We start from the raw sequence: 21,177 nt of genomic DNA on the forward strand, positions 1-21,177 counted from the left end.
TTCAGACGTTGCCGTTTGAGCTTTCCACGACCCCGAGGATTTTCACCAAGGTAATGGCAGAAATGATGGTGCTCCTGCGCAAGCAGGGAGTCGCAATTATCCCGTACTCCTGATAAAAGCGAGATCGAGAGAACAGTGGCTGAACAGCGTATCACTCTCCCTGAGTTTGTTGCAGCGGCACAGCTGGATTCTCAATCTACCAAAGTCACAGTTGGTCAGGGACCTGTTAAAGCCAAAAAGGGTGTCGGTCCATCAATGCACTTGAGTTCTGGGAAAGATGGTGGCGTCTTACGAGGTCATTCCCTACGGCAGGTTCCATGCGAGGACCTTTCAGTGGGATCTTCTGGACAAGTGGTCCGGGTCACATCTACATATTCATCAGATGATCAGCCTGTCCCCCAGGGCCAGGGTATCTCTCCTGTGGTGGCTGCAGAGTGCTCACCTTCTAGAGGGTCGCAGGTTCGGCATTCAAGACTGGGTTCTGGTGACCACGGACGCGAGCCTCCGAGGATGGGGAGCAGTCACACAGGGAAGAAACTTCCAGGGACTGTGGTCAAGCCAGGAGGCTTGTTTACACATCAACGTACTGGAATTGAGGGCCATATACAACGGCCTGTGTCAAGCGGAGAATGTTCTTCGCGACCTACCGGTTCTGATTCAGTCAGACAACGTCATAGCAGTGGCTCATGTAAACCGCCAAGGCGGAACAAAGAGCAGAGTGGCAATGGCAGAAGCCACCAGAATTCTTCGCTGGGCGGAAAATCACGTAAGCGATCTGACAGCAGTCTTCATTCCGGGAGTGGACAACTGGGAAGCAGACTTCCTCAGCAGACACGATCTCCATCCAGGAGAGTGGGGACTTCATCAGGAAGTCTTTACAGAGATTGCAAGTCACTGGGGACTGCCTCAAATAGACATGATGGCGTCACGCCTCAACAAGAAGCTTCCGAGGTATTGTGAAAGGTCAGGGGACCCTCAGGCGGTAGCTGTGGACGCCCTGGTGACACCGTGGGTGTTTCAGTCGGTCTATGTGTTCCCTCCTCTTCCTCTCATCTCAAAAATATTGAGAATCATCAGACGAAAAGGAGTACAGACAATTCTCATTGTTCCAGATTGGCCTCGAAGGGCCTGGTATCCGGATCTGCAGGAAATGCTCACAGAAGATCCGTGGCCTCTTCCTCTCAGAGAAGACCTGTTGCAACAGGGGCCCTGTTTGTTCCAAGACTTACCGCGGCTGCGTTTGACGGCATTGCGGTTGAACGCCGGATCCTAGCTGGAAAGGGCATTCCGGATGAGGTCATTCCTACTATGATAAAGGCTCGGAAGGAGGTGACAGCGAAACATTATCACTGTATCTGGAGGAAGTATGTGTCTTGGTGTGAGACCAAGAATGCTCCTCCAGAAGAATTCCATCTGGGCCGTTTTCTCCACTTCCTACAGACTGGAGTGAATTTGGGCCTAAAATTAGGCTCCATTAAGGTACAGATTTCGTCCCTGTCCATTTTCTTTCAGATGGAATTGGCTTCTCTCCCAGAAGTCCAGACTTTTGTGAATGGAGTGCTGCATATCCAGCCTCCTTTTGTGCCCCCAGTGGCACCATGGGACCTTAACGTGGTGTTACAGTTCTTTCAGTCTCACTGGTTTGAGCCTCTTAAAACCATGGAATTAAAGTATCTCACTTGGAAAGTGGTTATGTTGTTGGCCTTGGCATCTGCAAGGCGAGTGTCTGAGTTGGCGGCTTTGTCTCACAAAAGCCCCTATCTGATTTTCAATGTGGATAGAGCTGAGTTGCGGACTCATCCTCAATTTTTGCATAAAGTGGTTTCCTCTTTTCATATGAACCAACCTATTGTGGTGCCTGTGGCTAAAAGGGACCTGGTGGATTCAGAGTCCCTTGATGTGGTCGGGGCTTTGAAAATTTATGTAGCCAGAACGGCTAGGGTTAGGAAAACAGAGGCCCTGTTTGTCCTGTATGCAGCCAACAAGGTTGGCGCTCCTGCTTCTAAGCAGACTATTGCTCGCTGATCTGTAACACGATTCTACGGCTGGATTGCCGTTACCTTACTCGGTAAAGGCCCATTCCACTAGGAAGGTGGGCTCTTCTTGGGCGGCTGCCCGAGGCGTCTCGGCATTACAGCTTTGCCGAGCGGTGACTTGGTCGGGTTCAAACACTTTTGCTAAATTCTACAAGTTTGATACCCTGGCAGATGAGGACCTCATGTTTGCTCAATCGGTGCTGCAGAGTCATCCGCACTCTCCCGCCCGTTTTGGAGCTTTGGTATAATCCCCATGGTCCTTACGGAGTCCCCAGCATCCTCTAGGACGTAAGAGAAAATAAGATTTTAAACCTACCGGTAAATCTTTTTCTCCTAGTCCGTAGAGGATGCTGGGCGCCCGTCCCAGTGCGGACGACATTCTGCAAGACTTGTATATAGTTATTGCTTGCATAAGGGTTATGTTACAGGTTTGTTCAGTCTTTGAGTGATGCTGTTCTGTTTCATACTGTTGACTGGTTCGTATATTCCAGGTTATACGGTGTGGATGGTGTGGGCTGGTGTGAATCTTGCCCTTGGATTAACAAAATCTTTCCTCGTACTGTCCGTCTCCTCTGGGCACAGTTTCTCTAACTGAGGTCTGGAGGAGGGGCATAGAGGGAGAAGCCAGTGCACACCCATTCTAAAGTTTCTTTATAGTGCCCATGTCTCCTGCGGAGCCCGTCTATTCCCCATGGTCCTTACGGAGTCCCCAGCATCCTCTACGGACTAGGAGAAAAAGATTTACCGGTAGGTTTAAAATCTTATTATTTATTTATTTACAGACAGACAGACATAGAGGTAGGAAGGCCGAGCTTACAATCTATAGGAAAATAGAGCGTATCCTTGTGTATCCTTCCTATCTATAGCATAGCAGTCACCAGATTGCAAAGACGGGATTGCAATGATGGGATGTAATTAGATATGAATGCGTCTGAAGGTTATGTGGGCGGTTAAGGAATTTGATAGGCTCGCCCGAAGAGGTGAGTTTTCAGGGAACGGTTGAAAGTTTGGAGGCTAGAGGAGAGTTTTATTATGCGTGGGAGGGCATTTCATAGGGTGGGTGCAGCCCGAAGAAAGTCCTGCAGTTGTGAACGGGAAAAAGTGGGCCGCGCGGATAAGAGATGCACATCTTATACAGAGCAGAGTGGGCGAGTTGGGAGATATTTCGAGATAAGTGAGGAGATATAAGTTGGTGTATAAATGTATACAATATAAGACTATGTACACATTTTAACTAGTTTAACTTTTGGTAGGCTGGAGCTGCTCGTCACACTGCAGGGAAATTGACTGGGGCGGAGTTTCAAGATCCTGCAGGGACTGATGGAGAAAATTTCCTTCAGTCCCAGCAGTTTTGGGGTTTTTAATGACATTTAAGGATTTTCTTCATGCAACTCCATTCTGAGATGGTGTTATATTAAGTAAACTTTTATCGAGAATGTTAACATTTGTATGCTTGCATAAAACAGTAAAGCACTTTAGAGATCAATGACTTGCTCCCTACAGTGCGATTCTCCTATGAGACTGGTATTAACGGAGGCGATGATTGCGTCATCTTCACCGTTAACCCTTTGCTGAATAGCAAGGTTACATAAAAAATGCGGAAATGTTCGTTTCCACATTTGTAACGTGAAAAATTACGCGCTGAACAGAGCATAGCATCACAGCAATGCTTGAATAAGGGTTAATGCTGCTGTAAGGAATCACGCAGTGGTTACAGCTGCATATTTCAGATTGCTACAGTTAGGGGAGATGTATCAATCCTTCTACAGAGTTAACAAGTGCAGAAGTTGCTCCTAGCAACCAATATATGCTAACTACAAGATGCACTCTTTTTAGAAGGGTTGATACAGCTCCGTCTTAGTCACTTAGTGGCACGCATGGGCAGTGAAGCCATTAAGTAGTAGCTCCTCACCCCATCACGCACAGTACCATGTATGCCCTGAGGTGCACAGTGAAACAGAACACATGCGGATAATGATGTTTGAAACACACACAGTGGGGGGAATTCAAATGTTTGAAAAGTCGGTTGGTTGTCTGTTTTCTCCTGTTTATTAGATAGGAAAAACAGACTCCCAACTGACTTTTCAAACATTTGAATTCTCCCCAGTATGTGGGATCATTAATTGTAGTTGGTTATAGTTCTGTTTCTGTCAGTTACTACCATACTACCCTCCAGTGGCTCAGGATGTCTGGTGTAATCATGCTGCAGAGGCCAGACACAGACCCTGCCCTCTGCACACCTACACCCCCCCACACCCCACATTGCCTGTTGACACCCCTGCCCAGCTCCCAAACAGCAGCAGCTGGATTCTGTGTGTACACATGCTCTCAGTCAGAGCAGAGCCATCGTCCACTTCTCTGAATTAGTTTGTGTTGCTAGTGCACAGTGAATCGAACTCTGACCTACAAGCAGACTCCTAGTAAGTTAGAACTGAACGCATGCCTGCCTTTATTTTTTCTCTACAGGGCTGGATCGATAATTTCAATGGTCCAAGCGGACTCTTCATTGCTGTAAGTAGATGGTCACCTCTTTCTGTTGTGCATATTTTCATATTTTTAGGATGTTTTTTTTTTTTTTTTTTCTGGCATGGGAGTTTGGGTCCCTCTGATTGGATTCCAGTGTGCCATGAGGACAGCTTGCCCAGGCTCCAAAACGGCAGAGGTTTGGTGCTCCTATGTTATTGAGTCAGTGTAGTCGCCCTTTTGTTTTTTTCTTCTTTCATTGGGAGTGAAGACCCTCATAAGCCAATTAATTGAAGGTGTCTTGTTTCTAATTTATATAATTTTAGGCTTCGCTTTTAGAGCTCCGTGTCGGAGGATAGTGTTTCTGCTCAGCATGTGAAATGCTACAGATGTAACCTCCATTTAAACTAAGGAAACGCGTCAGAGATGCTCCCTAATCTTTCCTTAATTCTGTGGAACCGAAAGCTCTGATGAAGCACTTACAGGAAAATTTGCAGTGCGATTATGTTTGAACACTTCATTTTATTAACCATCTGTGGCATATGCAACATCTGACTACTGCAAGTGCTGTGGTGAGACAGATATCCAAATCCGGCAACAGGGCAAACTGGTCATTTAGAATTGAAAACCTCAGTAACAATGTTTTTGTTTCCAGATGTGTGTTAGTTGTAATCGGCCAATTTTATTTGCACTTGTGACTGTGATAAGTGTTTTATAAAAAATATTTTAATTCACCTGCTTTACAGGCAGGAAAAGGAATCCTTCGCACAATGAGAGCTTCCAACAATGCCGTCGCTGATCTCATCCCAGTAGATGTCGTCGTGAATACAACCGTAGCAGCTGCCTGGTATTCCGGAGTGAATAGGTACAGCAGGTGACACGGATTCCTTGTCAACCAACTTCTTACAGTAAAGCAGTCTGCTGCACCAGCTCATAACAAACCAATGTAATGTGTTTTTTTTTCCTCTTTCAGGCCTAAAAATATTCTAGTGTACAACTGTACGACAGGCGGCACAAATCCTTTCCACTGGGGTGAAGTTGGTACGTTCTCCTTTTTTTGCCTTTTAAATAATAGTTTTATATGGCATACTGCTAAAACATTGCTGAAAGACAACTATATATAATGCAGTAATGCTGATAGGGTGTTTTCTTTTTTAGTTCTGCAGGGATGTTGGCAGTAATTAATTAAGTAATGCACTGCTGAATATGCTGTCACTTTTTTGTCATTATTTTGTTTATAAGCTTATTTAGTTCGGCATGGTTTTTTTTTCTCCCTTAGATTTTTATGTACATTTTAAATTTATGTACAAGCGTGCAGGATTTAAATCTTTAGATGTGAACTATGTTACTTGTGCTGTTGTCAAAAAACAAACAGGTTTTTGAGCAGAGTGTCTCCAGCACCCGAAAAGCGCCTTTGAATATAGACTGACTTGGTGACTACTTCTTTTGACAATTCCACCTTAGTTTAGCAAATGAAGCTCTTGGAATCCAGTCACTTGGTTGTCTGGATACCTCTGCTCAATCAAACTATTTGGCTATAATAAACGGGAATGTGTTTATACTTTTTAGTTTATAGGGGGGAATTTTATTGTTTTCGCCCAACCTAAGTGACTTGGCGAGAATCAATTGTTTGTGCCGGTGGGTGTGTGTTACTGGGCACCTGTTACATGTTACGCCCAAATGCATCAGGTTTAGATGCGTAAAGCGGTGAAATCCGTGCAATAACTGGGCGCACTGTGTTTGGGGTGCCAAAAGCATGACTATTCACAGAATAATGAAGAGGATGCGAGCAGACATAATGGGTGCCAGCAGCAACACAAACAATTGAATTGATCCTGTCACTTTAGATGGGAGCTGCCAGCCGCACAAAACAATTGATTACCCCCTACAGAATTTAATTTGCCTGATTGTTTAGAGAATCAATATAATGCTTCATGCAGCTTTTTTTTTTTATTTTTTTTACATTTTTGATAATTCAGAAATGTAATTGTTATTTTTAATTGTATTAAGCAATTATTGAATTAGAATATTCGCTTTAGTTCATTTAAATAATTGGTCTTAATTTGTGGGGTTTGTTTTTTTTGTGATCAATTAAGATCGCTAATGGTAATTTAGCGATAACTATATGAGAAGAGTATAAGAGGAACAGAAAAAGAAAAACTACGTAAGGCGTAAATGAAATCCAGACACCAAGCTGAACTTTCCTCGTAGGCAGCACTCCCCAGGGTAGCTGATTACCTCCTAGCCAGCCGACTTGGAGTGTTTCCTCTGACTTTGGGATGTTAATAATATTTTCAGTAGTCTGTGACTTTTTTTTTTGTAATTTTTTTTTTTATTTAATATTTTTATTGCCGTACATTACATGGTTAAGCTATTCAACAACTTTTCTTTCTTAGAATACCATGTAATTTCTACTTTCAAGAGGAATCCTCTCGAACAGGCCTTCAGACGGCCCAATGTAAATCTAACCTCCAATCACCTATTATATCACTATTGGATTGCTGTAAGCCATAAGGCCCCAGCATTCCTGTATGATATCTACCTCAGGATTACTGGAAGAACCCCAAGGTAATGGTGAATAGCTCTGTGATTTTTCTGTTCCTCTTACATGTCACGTTATCATCATCACCATGAATCATACACTCGGACGATGAGCCGCCTGGTGTTGCTGGAAACATGCGTTCACCTAACCGGATAGGAACTTGGATTGGTAGTGGTAAATAGATAGCTTACAGGCTGCGTCCCAGTTTTACTGCTGAAACATAATCTTGTAATTGTAGGTGTTAATTATTGTGGGGGATTTTTTTTTTTCGGGCACAAATTATTCCGTTATGTTATAATATTGGCCTCCTTCTACAGATGTGTCCTCATTCACTTATCCTTTTTTATGCCACAGGTAGCAATTTCAGGGCTCTCATACTTTTTCCTAAATTTACCATCTTATTGGCATCGTAACCCCGTACAAAGCCTCTTATTAGTATTCTAGGCTTTTTGTCACAAGGGTATTGATATAAAGTCGCTGATGAAGCACAATGATGCATGGTGTGAGTCACTCCTGTCGAACCTGCCTTTTACCATCTAGCTGGCCATACCACCTGTCCAATCTGGCTGGTTGGAATAAAAATCTGGTAATGTATGGAAGCAAATGACAATTGAACATTTGCTCCCAAACACTGAAAAGCAGACAAAAATAGTCAGACAAATTGGTTAAATCCATTTGGTTTAACCAAATTGTCTGAAAGACCCTTTTTGTCAGTTTTCTGACATTTCTGAGCAAATGATCAAGTATCATTTGCTCCCATACCTTACCAGGTTTTCATTTCAACCAGCGAGATTGGACAATCAATCTTTAGTTGTATGGCCAGTCTTACATAGACCAACTGTAGGTGTGGGTACACACTAGAACATCATGTAATTGAAATGATCCTTCACCCGATTTCCCTTGAGCCCAGAACAAACGATATTGAGCGTAAACACTGTACTATCTTGGAAACAGCTGAACGAATGTATCTTATTGTATCGTTTGGTCTTATACAGTTTATTTTTGCTCTTGCACACACTAGCACGTTCACTGGCTTATTTTAATAATGGCCTGGAATTAACAAGAGGCCAAATCAGACCAACATATTGTCTGGTCGTCCAGTTGGCCGTACACAATACATGATGTGCACCAAATCGCATACGATATTGCCTGATTGGCCGTGCAGCATGGGCGACCAGAGGATGTCGCATGTAACCAAGCAATTGTGCATACACACTAGGCAATGTAGGCGATTTGTCTTTCCAATACAGCAAATCGGCCAGATATCCCTCTAGTGCAGGGGTGTCAAAGACAAGGCCCGCGGGCCAAATCCGGCCCGCCAGACCTCGTCTGATGGCCCGCGGTGCCGCCGCCATGAAACCCCCTTCTCCCGAGTGCCCAGCTCGGGGGGGGGCGGGGTTTCGCGGAATGACGCGATTGCGTCGTGACGTCACGGCGCAAACGCGTCATTCAACGAAACCCCGTCGGAGGAGGGAGAAGGGAGCCGCGCAGACGAGGAGGGAGAGGCGGCTGAAGAGCGGCGAGAACCGCTTCAAATGTAAGTCAGCCCCTCTCCCTTCCTCTCTTTCTCTCTCTCTCCCTCCTTCCACCACCTGCCGCAATGTGTAAAATGGGGACCTGTGCCTGCCACAATGTGTAAAATGGGGACCTGTGCCTGCCACAATGTGTAAAATGGGGACCTGTACCTGCCGCTATGTGTAAAATGGGGACCTGTGCCTGCCACAATGTGTAAAATGGGGACCTGTACCTGCCGCTATGTGTAAAATGGGGACCTGTGCCTGCCACAATGTGTAAAATGGGGACCTGTGCCTGCCACAATGTGTAAAATGGGGACCTGTACCTGCCGCTATGTGTAAAATGGGGACCTGTGCCTGCCACAATGTGTAAAATGGGGACCTGTGCCTGCCACAATGTGTAAAATGGGGACCTGTACCTGCCGCTATGTGTAAAATGGGGACCTGTGCCTGCCACAATGTGTAAAATGGGGACCTGTGCCTGCCACAATGTGTAAAATGGGGACCTGTACCTGCCGCTATGTGTAAAATGGGGACCTGTGCCTGCCACAATGTGTAAAATGGGGACCTGTGCCTGCCACAATGTGTAAAATGGGGACCTGTACCTGCCGCTATGTGTAAAATGGGGACCTGTGCCTGCCACAATGTGTAAAATGGGGACCTGTACCTGCCGCTATGTGTAAAATGGGGACCTGTGCCTGCCGCAATGTGTAAAATGGGGACCTGTGCCTGCCGCAATGTGTAAAATGGGGACCTGTGCACTATAAAAGGGGGCACATGGCTGGGCACTATAAAAGGGGGCACATGGCTGGGCACTTTAAAAGGGGGCAGATGGCTGGGCACATATAAGGCAGGTGGAGCGGTAAATTTTGGATAGACCTACAGATACAACCGGCCCTTTGATGGGGACCAAACTGCTGATGCGGCCCCCGATGAATTTGAGTTTGACACCCCTGCTCTAGTGTGTACCTACCCTTATAGTTCGCTAATAGTGTTCTAGGTACTTTAGATTTTTTTTTTTTTTTTTGTCACAAAGGTATTGGTATAAAATCCCAAATTAAGCATAACTATGCTTGGTGTGAAGCACTGTATCATACCTCCATCTTCTGTCATTTTACACAGGGAAGCGTATGAGTCGTACACATCGGCTACACGCAGGGCCAGCGCCAGTATTCAGGGTACCCATCATTTTTTTTTTTTTTTTACGCAATAGTGATGCAACTAAGATCCATAGTTTATGAAAAAGTCTGCGATGAAAGGCATGGTGTAGCTTAGTGTATTGCAGACACATCTGTAAGGTTGAAAAATGTACTGTCCGCTCACCTCCCGAGTTAGTCCATTAACGGTTTGTTCAGCCTGTAAGCCGTCTATTTATGAAAGGGGGATGAACTGCCTAGTCCAAAAATGAAAATCTCTCTTAATTCTAGTTCGTTTGCTTTTTGCCAGCTGAACTGGACATTGATAAAATGTTTTTTGTGGGCTCCCTCTTGGTTACATCGCTGTTCGTCCTTTGGGTGTTCTGACAATGCTGCATCCACCTCCTGTTTTAGAGGATGATGACATGCTCGGCTCTCAGAAATAAGAGCAGGCTTTGTTTGTGGTCCACAAGTCCATATTCATGAGGGTACAGTCTGATACCAGTACCATTCATACCTCCGCTATTTCTGCATGTTCTGCTAAGTGTAAAGTGCACTAAGGCAGAGGTTCCCATACTGTGTGCCGTGGCTCCCTGGGGTGCCTCGGGACACTTGCAGGGGTGCCCTGGGTTGGTGGTCCAGGACCAATTCAAATTATTCATGGTCAATATAATAGGCAAAACCAGTGCTGGTGGCTGCCAGTCATAAAATATGTGGCCAAACAGAAGCAAATCTTGTCCCTCACCACACAACTGACCCTAAGGATGACACATAAATGCGATCTACTTAATGTAATATTTCTTTCTAAATTTCTCAATAAGAAATTTTTGGCCTAGGGGTGCCGTGAAAAAAATTCTGATATTCTAGGGCGCCGTGATTCAAAAAAGTTTGTTTACCACTGCACTAAGAGGTTGGCTTGTCCATGTTGAGACAAAAGGCTCCTGGCCAAATGCTTTTCCAAAGGTCACAGATGACTTCTGGTACCAGATTTAGTCTGTAGTACAGTACAGATACCTTTATTTTTTTTTTATTTTTTATTTTTTTTATTTAAACTAAAAGAAAATTGGGAGACTGTGCAATAAGTGGTGTCTGAAAACAAAGGTATGCTTGCATTATCAAATATATAGCATTTAAGAGAATGTAACCTATTGCGTGAGAGTAAACAGGTAAAGATAAAACTGTACATAATGTATGCATGAAAGGGCTAGCAAAATCTTCTGATAGAATTGACAAAATGTTTCTCCGATAAAGGTGGGAGGTACGTCCTCCAGTGCAGCCTTAGCAGCCTAAATTTGACACCGGAGTGAAAGAAAATGGATAACGGCGTTTGTGAGTTGGTATATACGGTATGAGGCAAATAGGTCTAGAGATCTAGAATTACTAGATTATCCTGAGTATACGGCCCAGGTTATAGTAAAACATGCATTGTTATAAGATTGACTGTGGTTCACCATTACTGAGCATTATCCCGGTGAGAAAATCCTCCTGATTAATAATGGGCATGACTATCCATTGAGTCCTCTATAGCCCCTATAACATCATCCTAGTCTCTCTCTCCGTGCAGCTCACAATTAATTTTTAATATGTTTTGGGCCATATTTCTGTAGATTGAAAACCATGCTTTTTTTATTGTAATCCGGTCAACGTGTTCATGATACCAACAAAAGGTGAATGTTTTTAGGTCTAATATAGTAATTCTAAATATCTAGATTTATTTGTCTCCTATATATAATAACTCATACATGCTGTTTATCTATACCCTTTGATTCCTATTAAATTGAGCTAGGGTGCTCATGGCTGGCACCTGCCCTGCAGTTTGCTCTGCTCCGTAAGCTTCTATGGCCCTGTGCACCAGTCACCATCAGGAGCGGAAAAGAAGCGGAAAGACACTTTGTGCACCTGTAACTGTGGCTCTGTACAGCAGTTTGGTAGCTGAGGGGTTAATGTGCTGTAATACTCTGTAAACCATCGGCAAGTAGGAGCTCTCCTATCTTTCACCTATAGGCTATGAGATTGGAAAGTGCTGTATATCTGTGTCGGAAATACTTGTACCACAATAACGGAGCTGTATTCTTCTAAGCACAGCGAGCACAGTGTTTGTGAATGTTCCAGCGACTCTTTGATACGTAACGTACATTTTATATTTAGTTGGCCTTTAACAACATTGTCAGCAGACCTGTTAAGTGATTGATACCAAGAGGGAAATATCTGTAAATCTAGGCTTCTATAAACAAAGAGAGTACTCTCTCAGTGTGATAGAAAGGCGAACTGGAATTAGTATGAGATTTTACATTTTTAGGAAGCTCATTCCCCTTTTTACAGATCTCCTGGTAATGCGTCATTGTTTTGCTTCTGTGTTTATCCCCAGACTCTGTGCATTTTCTCACTGCATCTGATCCTTATTTCTCCTACAGAGTATTATGTAAATGTATCCTTCAAGATGAATCCTTTAGAACAGGCTCTCAGGCGCCCCAATGTTAATCTGCGAAACAACCCCCTTTTGCATCATTACTGGACGGCTGTCAGTCATATAGTACCTGCAGTGTTGTTTGATGCTGTTCTCAGGTTGACAGGTCAGAAACCCTGGTAAGGAGGTTGCGTTTAAAAATAAAATTAAATACCAAAAAATAAAGAAATAAATAGGCGGTGCGCTTATCCTGGTGGAGGCCTCCTGAGAACATGCAGGCTCAATGGCAGAAATGCTACTTTTTATAGCAAGCCTATGTCACAGCCTTAAGTCTTCCCATTAGTTATGGGGCTGGGGGGGATATAGTTCAGTACGAGTTGCCTTGCACATTGTTTTAACTTGGGAAAAGTGCTGAAGATCTTCTCAGGTAGGAGTTTAGAAGACCCAAATTCAGATAGAAGACCCAGGTTGTACATAGTGGCTCTAAATAAGGCTGGACATTTCTTATTTTGGCTTGCATCTCATTACTTGCATTAAAAACAATATAGACAATCAAGAAAGATCCCGCACCAGGAGCAATGTAAGAGACTTTACAGTTATATCTCATATATGGGGTGTTTTTACACTCAGACATGTGTATCCTTAATGTTCCCACTAGGATGCGGGCAGTGCGTTCGCCTTTGAGAAGGGGGCGCTGCCTCACCGACATCACTACTTGGGGTTGTCCAGCCCCCTCTACAACACTAATGGGGTCTCTTTATATTTTTATTATTATATATTATTAATAAAGAATAATGTGATAGATACAATCTATATAGAAAGAAAAAATCTTGTGAAGTTTAATAGTGATTAATAACAAAGCATTGCACGGTCTTTATTCAGATATGTGCTCATTGTAAGTGTTGTGTGTGAGAACAAAAAGTGCAGGACTGCGCTTATCATCCAAGTATGGACATTTATTGCACAATACAAAATATATTAAACTAATGGGCCCTACACACTGCGCGATAGTAATGAAAGATATGAGCGATCTTGTTCATTAATGAACGAGATAACGTTCATATCTTTCAGTGTGGGGGCACCAGCGATGAACGATGCGCGGCCCCGTGCTCGTTCATCGCTGGTGCCCCGTCGCCTGTGCATGCAGGCCAATATGGATGATCTCGTCCAGATTTGCCTGCACTTCTATGGAGCCGGGTGATGGGGGGGGAGGGGGTGAAGAAACTTCACTGCCCCTCCGCCGCGTCGGCCGTATCTGCCGTCGGCCAGCTCGGCGGTTGATCGCTCAATGTGTAGGGCCCATAAGACACCAGCCGGTATCACAAATCAATTAAAACATAACACATAATACTGATTAATTCGCAACAGACCTTAGATTTTTAATATATATTATATTGTGCAATAAATGTCCATACTTGGGTAATAAGCGCAGTCCTTCACTTTTTGTTCATATTTGTACATTCTAGGGTCAAAAAAACCTGGCCCTTAAGACTTGCTGCTACCATTCAAGGATAACAGTGGTGCCGGGTTGCTTTGCTTACTGTGTGTGTGTTTGTGATCTCATCCACTTTCAAATTCTTAATGACTGTAAATTGTAACAAATCTTGTATACTTTTCATAAATAAGCTGCTTCACTGTTAGAGAGTAACAATCGCTATCCTGATGCTTATAGCTCTGAACAATTCAGCTAATAATGCTCCACAGATACGGGCTCTGAGAAACCGTATATCTTATTATTACTGGTCTATTATAATAATAATAATAGCTCGTTATGCTTGAAAGCAATCTCCCTGAAAATCAACATTCCAGTATGGTTCAAAATCTTTAATGAAGTCACTATAAGCTTTATAGTGACAGTAATAGAACCTGTGCCACATTTAGCCCTATGGCAAACAATAGAGATTATTTTCTTAAATTGCAGGCTAATTCTGAGCCCGCAGAGATGATATTACACTCCGGGGAGTCCTACATGCTCATTGATCGTTTTATCCAGAGTCAATGTGTGGCTCACATAGCCTTTCTTTCAGTAACTTGAGAGCTGTTGCGCTCTGTCACATTAGTTACTTGTGATAATTGTATATCGGCTTATTCAAGCGTCAGTATATGAATTGGAATAATTGATCTTATAGTATCAGGACTGAAATCCGGTTCCATATACGGAGTGTATATTCTCCAATTACTTGGTTTTAATTGAAGAATATATTATATCTAAAACATCAATATGCCCTTAAATGTAACCCTGCAGCATGGCCAGTACAGGTGCTTTTCATATAGTTATCCAGTCACTTTATAATAACTAAGAAGTTAATCTGCAGGTAGGTCAGTATTACCCCTGTTTATCAGTTGTATGACCAGTCAGAATATTGCTGGCCTGTGAACATGCAGCAGGTCAGTGTAAAGCTGCCCATACACTACGTTGATATTGTGTACGAATACAAGATATTGACGCATTTTGGGTGCGAATAAGATGCGACCTACCACCCCCGGTTTACATGTCGCATCAACTGATCATATGTGCCTCCGCAACTGCCCCAGCAGCGGGCAGTTGCAGAGGTACAATAGAACCGTACAGTCTATTTAATGCCGGGGTGTTGAGTGGGGTGGTTGTGGGACAGCTCACATCTAATGCGAGTCCATCCATGTGTATGGCCGTCAGTACTTCAGTTAATCTGCAGGGAGGTCAGTATTACCCTATTTATCAATTGTATGGCCTAAGCACATGCAGCAGGTCAGTGTAACTTGTATTCTCTGCTCACAGTGATTACAGGCAGTTCCCAGTGCCATTGCAGGCATACAATAGGGCAGTGTAATCAACAGGAATGTAGTTCACATCACACACGTCATATAGACATAATTGTACAGACAGCGCACCGCTAACGCTGATGCACGTTTTGCAGAAGCTTTTTCAGGGCTATAGTAGTTTTATGTGTTGGCTTTGTTTTTACTCACTATTTACTTCACAAGATTTCTTTTTCTTTCACATTACATCACATTCCGCATGTAAAAGTCCTAATCTAAGACGCACGGGTATAAGCAGATGCAAAGACCTTGTCATGGAAGGAATGCAGAGCATTTATTGTTTGGAATTAGGGTATCGGCACCTTTTTAAAGCATATCCAATAAGTTGTTTTTGCATTAAAACAGTCTACAAGGCAACTCACAGCTAACTGGTTTAATAACTCTCTCCACATTGATTATTGTGGAACCCCAACTAAAATTATTGTACCCTAAGTCACGGAGCTCTAGGGCTGGTCCTATCCTCACAAAAATGTTTTGATTTGTGTTACTTTCTGTTTGGGGTGTCTTATTTTATTTACTTTTTTCGTCTTGGCAAACTAGAGAGATTTTTTTCCTCCTTTATAAATGACCCCACTAACTTAACTGTTTTGTTGCCATCAAGCCTGTCTCATTTCTCTGCACTAATTTGGCAAAAGTTATAATTCGCAGTCTGTTTTGCCTGGTATGTATACATCAGCCATTTTTATATTTATAGCTGGGCATTAAACATATATAAGAACAAAGGACTTGTATAGTAAAGATTTCTACCAACAGATTAAAAGTGAGACTAGGACAGATTTTGCCATCCGGTTGTTTAAATATACTATGGCTGAAAATAATGTATATTATAGCTCTGAGAGTGGATGAGAACTAATGCTTATTTCTCCAAAGATTAATACTGTCTTATTTCTGCACATCCATTGTAGACGCTTGCTGTTGCTTCTGAAATATGTACTCTGTTCTTGATTACAGTGTCTCATAATATCTCCATCCTGTTGCAGTGTTGCATCCTAATGATGTCCCATTCTCACCCCCATCTTGTTCCGTTTGCAAAACCAAGCCTAACCTTTTAGTTCTGTTTTTCTTCTTCTCCTTTTACTTTAAAAGACAAGCGTCTTGCTTCTTTAACCCCTGCTCAGAATAGTTTTAAATAGGTTCCCTCTTTTAGACAGCTGAACATTCCTGGTAGAAGCTGATTCATTGCTTGGAATTGGCCACACATTGCTGACTGCACAGTTCTTTATCCTCCTGTAAAATCTCTCTCCTTTTCTTCTCTTCACTGCAGTGAGGCTCTGTCAGTATTTGGGTCACTGTGAGGTAATATGATGTTGCAGGTCACAAGCTAATAAGTCTCTTTTATTTTAGTCGCCGAGTTTTCTGTCTAATCCAGCTGCTTTCTAGATGCAGTTGTAACAGCCCAGTGAAGATGGGCTAACTGACTGATGTTTCATAGCGCCAGCAATATCCCACTTTGGTCTGCCAGGAATCTGCCCGCCAGATGTTGCTGCGCTACACACTCATCTGTCTGTGTTGCAGTGTATCTGCAGTTCAGTAACTTCTGGAGTGCCGAAGATTGATTAGCACTGCCTTTTTTAAAGGGAGGGATTGTTTACTTACAGATAACTAATACACTGGCCTGTAGGATGGGGGGGGGGGAGGAATCTATATTATTCTACTAAGGTCTACAGAGCAGAAAATAGTCATGTACTCCAATAGTTTTGAGTGTGTGTGGTTGGGGGGGGGGGGGGGGGGGTAAATGGGTGGGATAAAAGCCCATAAATTGGTCATCTGAGAGTGGGACAACCCCTTTCTAGAGAATAGATTCCCCTAATAGGTTTCTTCAGCGTTGCTAAAATTATCACAGTTGATGGTTTTGCATAGTATAATTAAGACATATGTATTTTCCGCTCCACCTGTGGACCTGCACCTGGCGTCTGCTGACAATGGAGTGGTTGCATTGCAGAACCGATATGCATAAGGAGGCGGCCTATCCAGGCACTGGTTATCTCAAAGCTCCTCGGGTCAATGGTTCCATCTGAACCAATTTGCTATATTCTTATAGATTTTGGATTAGCACATAAAGTATGCATACACACAAATCTATGTCTGGAAAACGAAGAGTGGCCACCTCCGTTGTCTGTAGGTGAAAGGTACAAGTTAATATTTTGGCAGAAGAGCAAAAAAAAAACCCTTTTATTTTTTATAATATTAAATGTATTTTCTGTATTCCCCTATGCTTAATCCACTCGCCTCTTTCCTGCTTCTGGGATCCTCTAGAAGCTGTGATTTGTTTGCATCACCTCTTTTACCACAGTAAACCCCCACTGTCATCGGTGTCTTTGAGGCATGACTGCTTGCAAGTCGAGCTCATTTGCTAACAATTAAATTAAAATTTGCAGTGACCCTCCGCAATCATTCAGCACCGAGCTTTGTATGTTTCTAGTACAAGTTAAAGTTTCCAGATTGCTATAGTTTTTATGTAAAGTTTGCACTGATTGCAATTTCTGAGCCTGCCATTAAATATTGCTTTTCTAGGAGATTAGCTTTTTATCATTCTCATTCTGTCCTTACTTAGGGGGTCATTCCGAGATGATCGTAGCTGTGCTAAATTTAGCACAGCTACGATCATTCACACTGACATGCGAGGGGACGCCCAGCACAGGGCTAGTCCGCCCGCATGTCAGTGCCGCCCCCCGCAGAAGTGCAAAGGCATCGCACAGCAGCGATGCCTTTGCACTTCAAGAGTAGCTCCCAACCAGCGCAGCTTTAGCGTGCTGGCCAGGAGCTACTCATCGCTGCCCGGGTCGCAGCATCTGCATATGACGTCACGTAGCCGCTGCAGGCCGCTTCCCGCACAGTCCGGCCACGCCTGCGTTGGCTGGACCGCGCCCACGAAGCGGCGGCCAAGCGGCGCCGTTCTGTCCCCTCCCGCCCAGCGACTGCATCTGCCTGTCAATCAGGCAGAGGCGATCGCAGCCCAGCTACGGCCTTCGGCAGTCTGGCATGCGCACGTGCAGTGGGTACCCGTTCGCTCGGCTGCGATAAAAAGCAGCGAGTGAACGGGTCAGAATGACCCCCTTAATGTGTTTGCTATAATAACCAGCTGCGGTCAACATACAGACTGTTTTATAAGAAGGAATCGTGGACCCAAAACGACAGAAAATCGAGCTGGTTTATTAAATCATGTTCTGGATCATTTTATCCCAGCATAAACCATGGTGGAAGTTCTGGTCCTTGTTTGGTCATCTTAAAGGGAACAATTGCAAACTGTTTTTGTTTTTGTGTCTGATTTTCATGGTCTTGTCTAATATCCGTGAAACCTTGGAACCCCCATACAGAGTTTCACAGATCCTGGATGTCTTGGACAGCTAAAGATTGCAAATTCTAATCTATGACATGTTGGTTCCAATCAAAGATAATATTTTAGCTAACCAGCTGATACCCCTAAGTGAAACCGATGTTTCCAGTAGTAGCATGTATGTTTTATTTCCCACACTGCACAAGTCATGATATATTAAATTAATGGTTTGTCTGTTTTTATTTTTTGTTGTCTTTTTCTTTTTAATGTGAAATTGTTTTTGTTGCATAACTTAAATTTGTTATTGTACTACCAAGTCTGGGGTTGGGGAAAGCCAACATGTTGGAAACCCCTGATTCGCTGATTACGATAAAAAATGATCAGGGAGTCGGGCGTCATGCTGATTTTTCACCGATTCCAAGACTTGACATATGGCCCACATAAGTTGTTGCTTCAAAGTGTTTCAAATATGTTTTTGGATGAGGCTGTTGAATTAAAAAAAACACATTTACAGTATTTTCCGATTTAGTTACCATTTGAAATTGTGCTCTATATGCCGCTTCCCATTCATTAATGTAAATTGGTCACTGGAGCATTGTGAAGCATTCTGAAGTGCTTTCAGTCCGGGTAAAACGCTCTGGTAGTATGGGTGGGTGGAACTTTAAGCAAGATGGCTTTACCTTCTCTTCGTGCCATTTTATTTTGATCCAGAACAAGGAATGTGAAGTAATTTGCCCTCGTTTCCTATATAGGGTCTTTTTTATATGCAGCAAAGTTGATCTGGTTTGTGAAGATTGGCAGAAGCTGGTCATTTGCCAGATTTCACGGGAAGGGTCTTCCATCCTGCTAGACCCCATTATATTGCATTGGAGTCCTACTGTACCCATTACATACAAATTTGCAACTCAGAATAGGAGTTTGTTAATAATGGCATTATTCTCAATACATGGAGTGCACTTTGCTTTTTTTCATTCACAGTGATACTGTGTATAGGTGGACATAACTGGCCTGAAAAAGACTACAGTAAGTGCTGAAACGCTAATGAAACACCTATAAAATGGACACACGTACGCACTAGGGTTAACCTTTCATGTCATAGGCCAGTCAGCCTGGCAGTATGTTATTTGTAGTGTGGGAGGAAATCGGAGCAAACAGGACACAAAAAGACTGCACATATTTTGCCATGTTCAGAAATGAACTCCTGACCTTAGGACTACGAGACTGTATTGCCAACCACTACTTCAACCAGGCTGGTTAGCATTACTGCTAGTACAGATGGTGTAATAGTTAGCATTACTGTCTCACAGCACTGAGGTCATGGGTTCGATTCCCACCATGGCCCTAACTGTGCAGTGTTTGTATATTCTCCCCGTACTTGTGTGGGTTTCCTCTGGGTACTCCGGTTTCCTTCCACAATCCAAAAATATACTGGTAGGTTAATTGTCTCCCAAAAAAATTAACCATAGTGAATGTGCCTGTGTGTACATGTGATAGGGAATCTAGATTGTAAGCTCCACTGGGGCAGGGACTGATGTGAATGGGCAAATATTCTCTGTAAAGCGCTGCAAAATATGTGTGCGCTATAGAAATAACTGGTAATAAATAAATTGTTTGCAAATTTTCTGGAGACTTGGTGTAATATGTTAAAAATCTTTGTGTTTGGTGTCTGTAGTGGTCCTAAGATTGGTAAAAGTAACTTACTCTCCTCCCTGGTCAGCATGCCCTGGCAGCCATTTTTAAAGTACCAACTGCCCCTATTGGTGACCTGTGGGGAGAAAGTTGCAAGTCATTATTTAGGTCAAGTGAAGCTAACAGTGGGCCTGACACTGTTGGGCACAGTGGCATGAGGGTGGACCATTCCAGAAATGGTTTGACCGTCCCTGTTTCTGGGCATGCCAAAGCCAGTGGCTGCGTCCATAGATGCAGCTTCACTGGCCACGGCTGTGTGGTTTTGGTGGACATCCTGAGTAACCCAAGGGTTATATTGGGGAGGGGAACCTTGAACTGCAGGTGGTGATATTATGCAGAGACTTATAGTTCCACATAAAAAAAAGAAAATGCAGATGCACACTCAATAGTACTAAGCTAAGGGTTAGTCAGATGTCCAGTGTTCACGCAGAGGATCAGATGCTGCGTTTTAAGAAGCAGCCAGTGGATCACAGGAGACTACAGTGAGTGTCTGTTTACTTCAGATGCCTTCTGAGGCATTTGCGTATTGGTGCCTCTAACAATTATATATGAATCAGGCCCAATGTCCAACTAGTAAACGGTTACATAGTGTGTATTAATCACAGTACTTTTTCATGAATAAATATAGATCCCAAATATGTGCTGAGCCTTCTGTGTTTACGGGATATGCGCAAGCTCTAGAGCTGCAGCTGTTACCAAACTACAGCTCCCAGAACGATCCTTACACTTGTAGCCCAGTGACGTTTGCTGCCGTGTTTATCCCCAGCTCAGCGACTGATGGCTTGTGCCAGGCTTATTTTATCCTTCACCTCTCTCCATGCTCCCTTTCTGCCTGTCCTACTTTCATTTCAATCACGTTTGCAAATTAAAATCTGCGCTTAAGAGGAATAATAACTTTATAAGAATAATTATGCATTAACCTTCTGCTGCATAATTGTGACTTTATTAGGCTGCAAAATGTGTGTGTGTGTGTGTGTGTGTGTGTGTGTGTGTGTAGTACTTGCTACATGTGTATGGTTTTTCTACAAAGTGTGTTTGGGCTTTTGGAAGTTTGCTCTCTGTTTTGGCACCAGCTTTGATACGTAGTTTTGGTCTCACAATGATTCTGGTCCTTGCTTTGGTTAAGGATGATGAAGACGATCACACGTCTGCACAAGGCCATGATGTTGTTGGAGTATTTTTCAAGTAACTCCTGGGTGTGGAATAATGAGAACACCAACATGCTGATGAACCAGCTGAGCCCGGAAGATAAAAAGGTGAGCGCCCTCTGTCATGTACCCATGCCCACTAGCCGCAGATGCTCTTCATGCTGCC

The 21,177-nt window shown here is 43.3% G+C and overlaps 1 protein-coding gene across 2 annotated transcripts in view; it reads left to right on the forward strand.

Annotated features, from left to right (window-relative positions):
* FAR1 (fatty acyl-CoA reductase 1) overlaps nucleotides 1-21,177 on the forward strand; it is a 177,145-nt gene that overhangs the window by 150,178 nt on the left and 5,790 nt on the right. The window contains exons 6-10 of one of the 2 annotated variants that reach the window (XM_063944487.1): nucleotides 4,503-4,547; nucleotides 5,246-5,373; nucleotides 5,473-5,540; nucleotides 6,896-7,067; nucleotides 20,990-21,119. In XM_063944487.1, coding sequence (XP_063800557.1) covers nucleotides 4,503-4,547; nucleotides 5,246-5,373; nucleotides 5,473-5,540; nucleotides 6,896-7,067; nucleotides 20,990-21,119 — 543 coding nt within the window. The remainder of the gene's footprint in view (nucleotides 1-4,502; nucleotides 4,548-5,245; nucleotides 5,374-5,472; nucleotides 5,541-6,895; nucleotides 7,068-20,989; nucleotides 21,120-21,177) is intronic. The other variant, XM_063944486.1, reaches the window with a different exon arrangement.

This window comes from Pseudophryne corroboree, chromosome 11, assembly GCF_028390025.1.
Source record: "Pseudophryne corroboree isolate aPseCor3 chromosome 11, aPseCor3.hap2, whole genome shotgun sequence".
NCBI classification, from domain to species: domain Eukaryota; kingdom Metazoa; phylum Chordata; class Amphibia; order Anura; family Myobatrachidae; genus Pseudophryne; species Pseudophryne corroboree.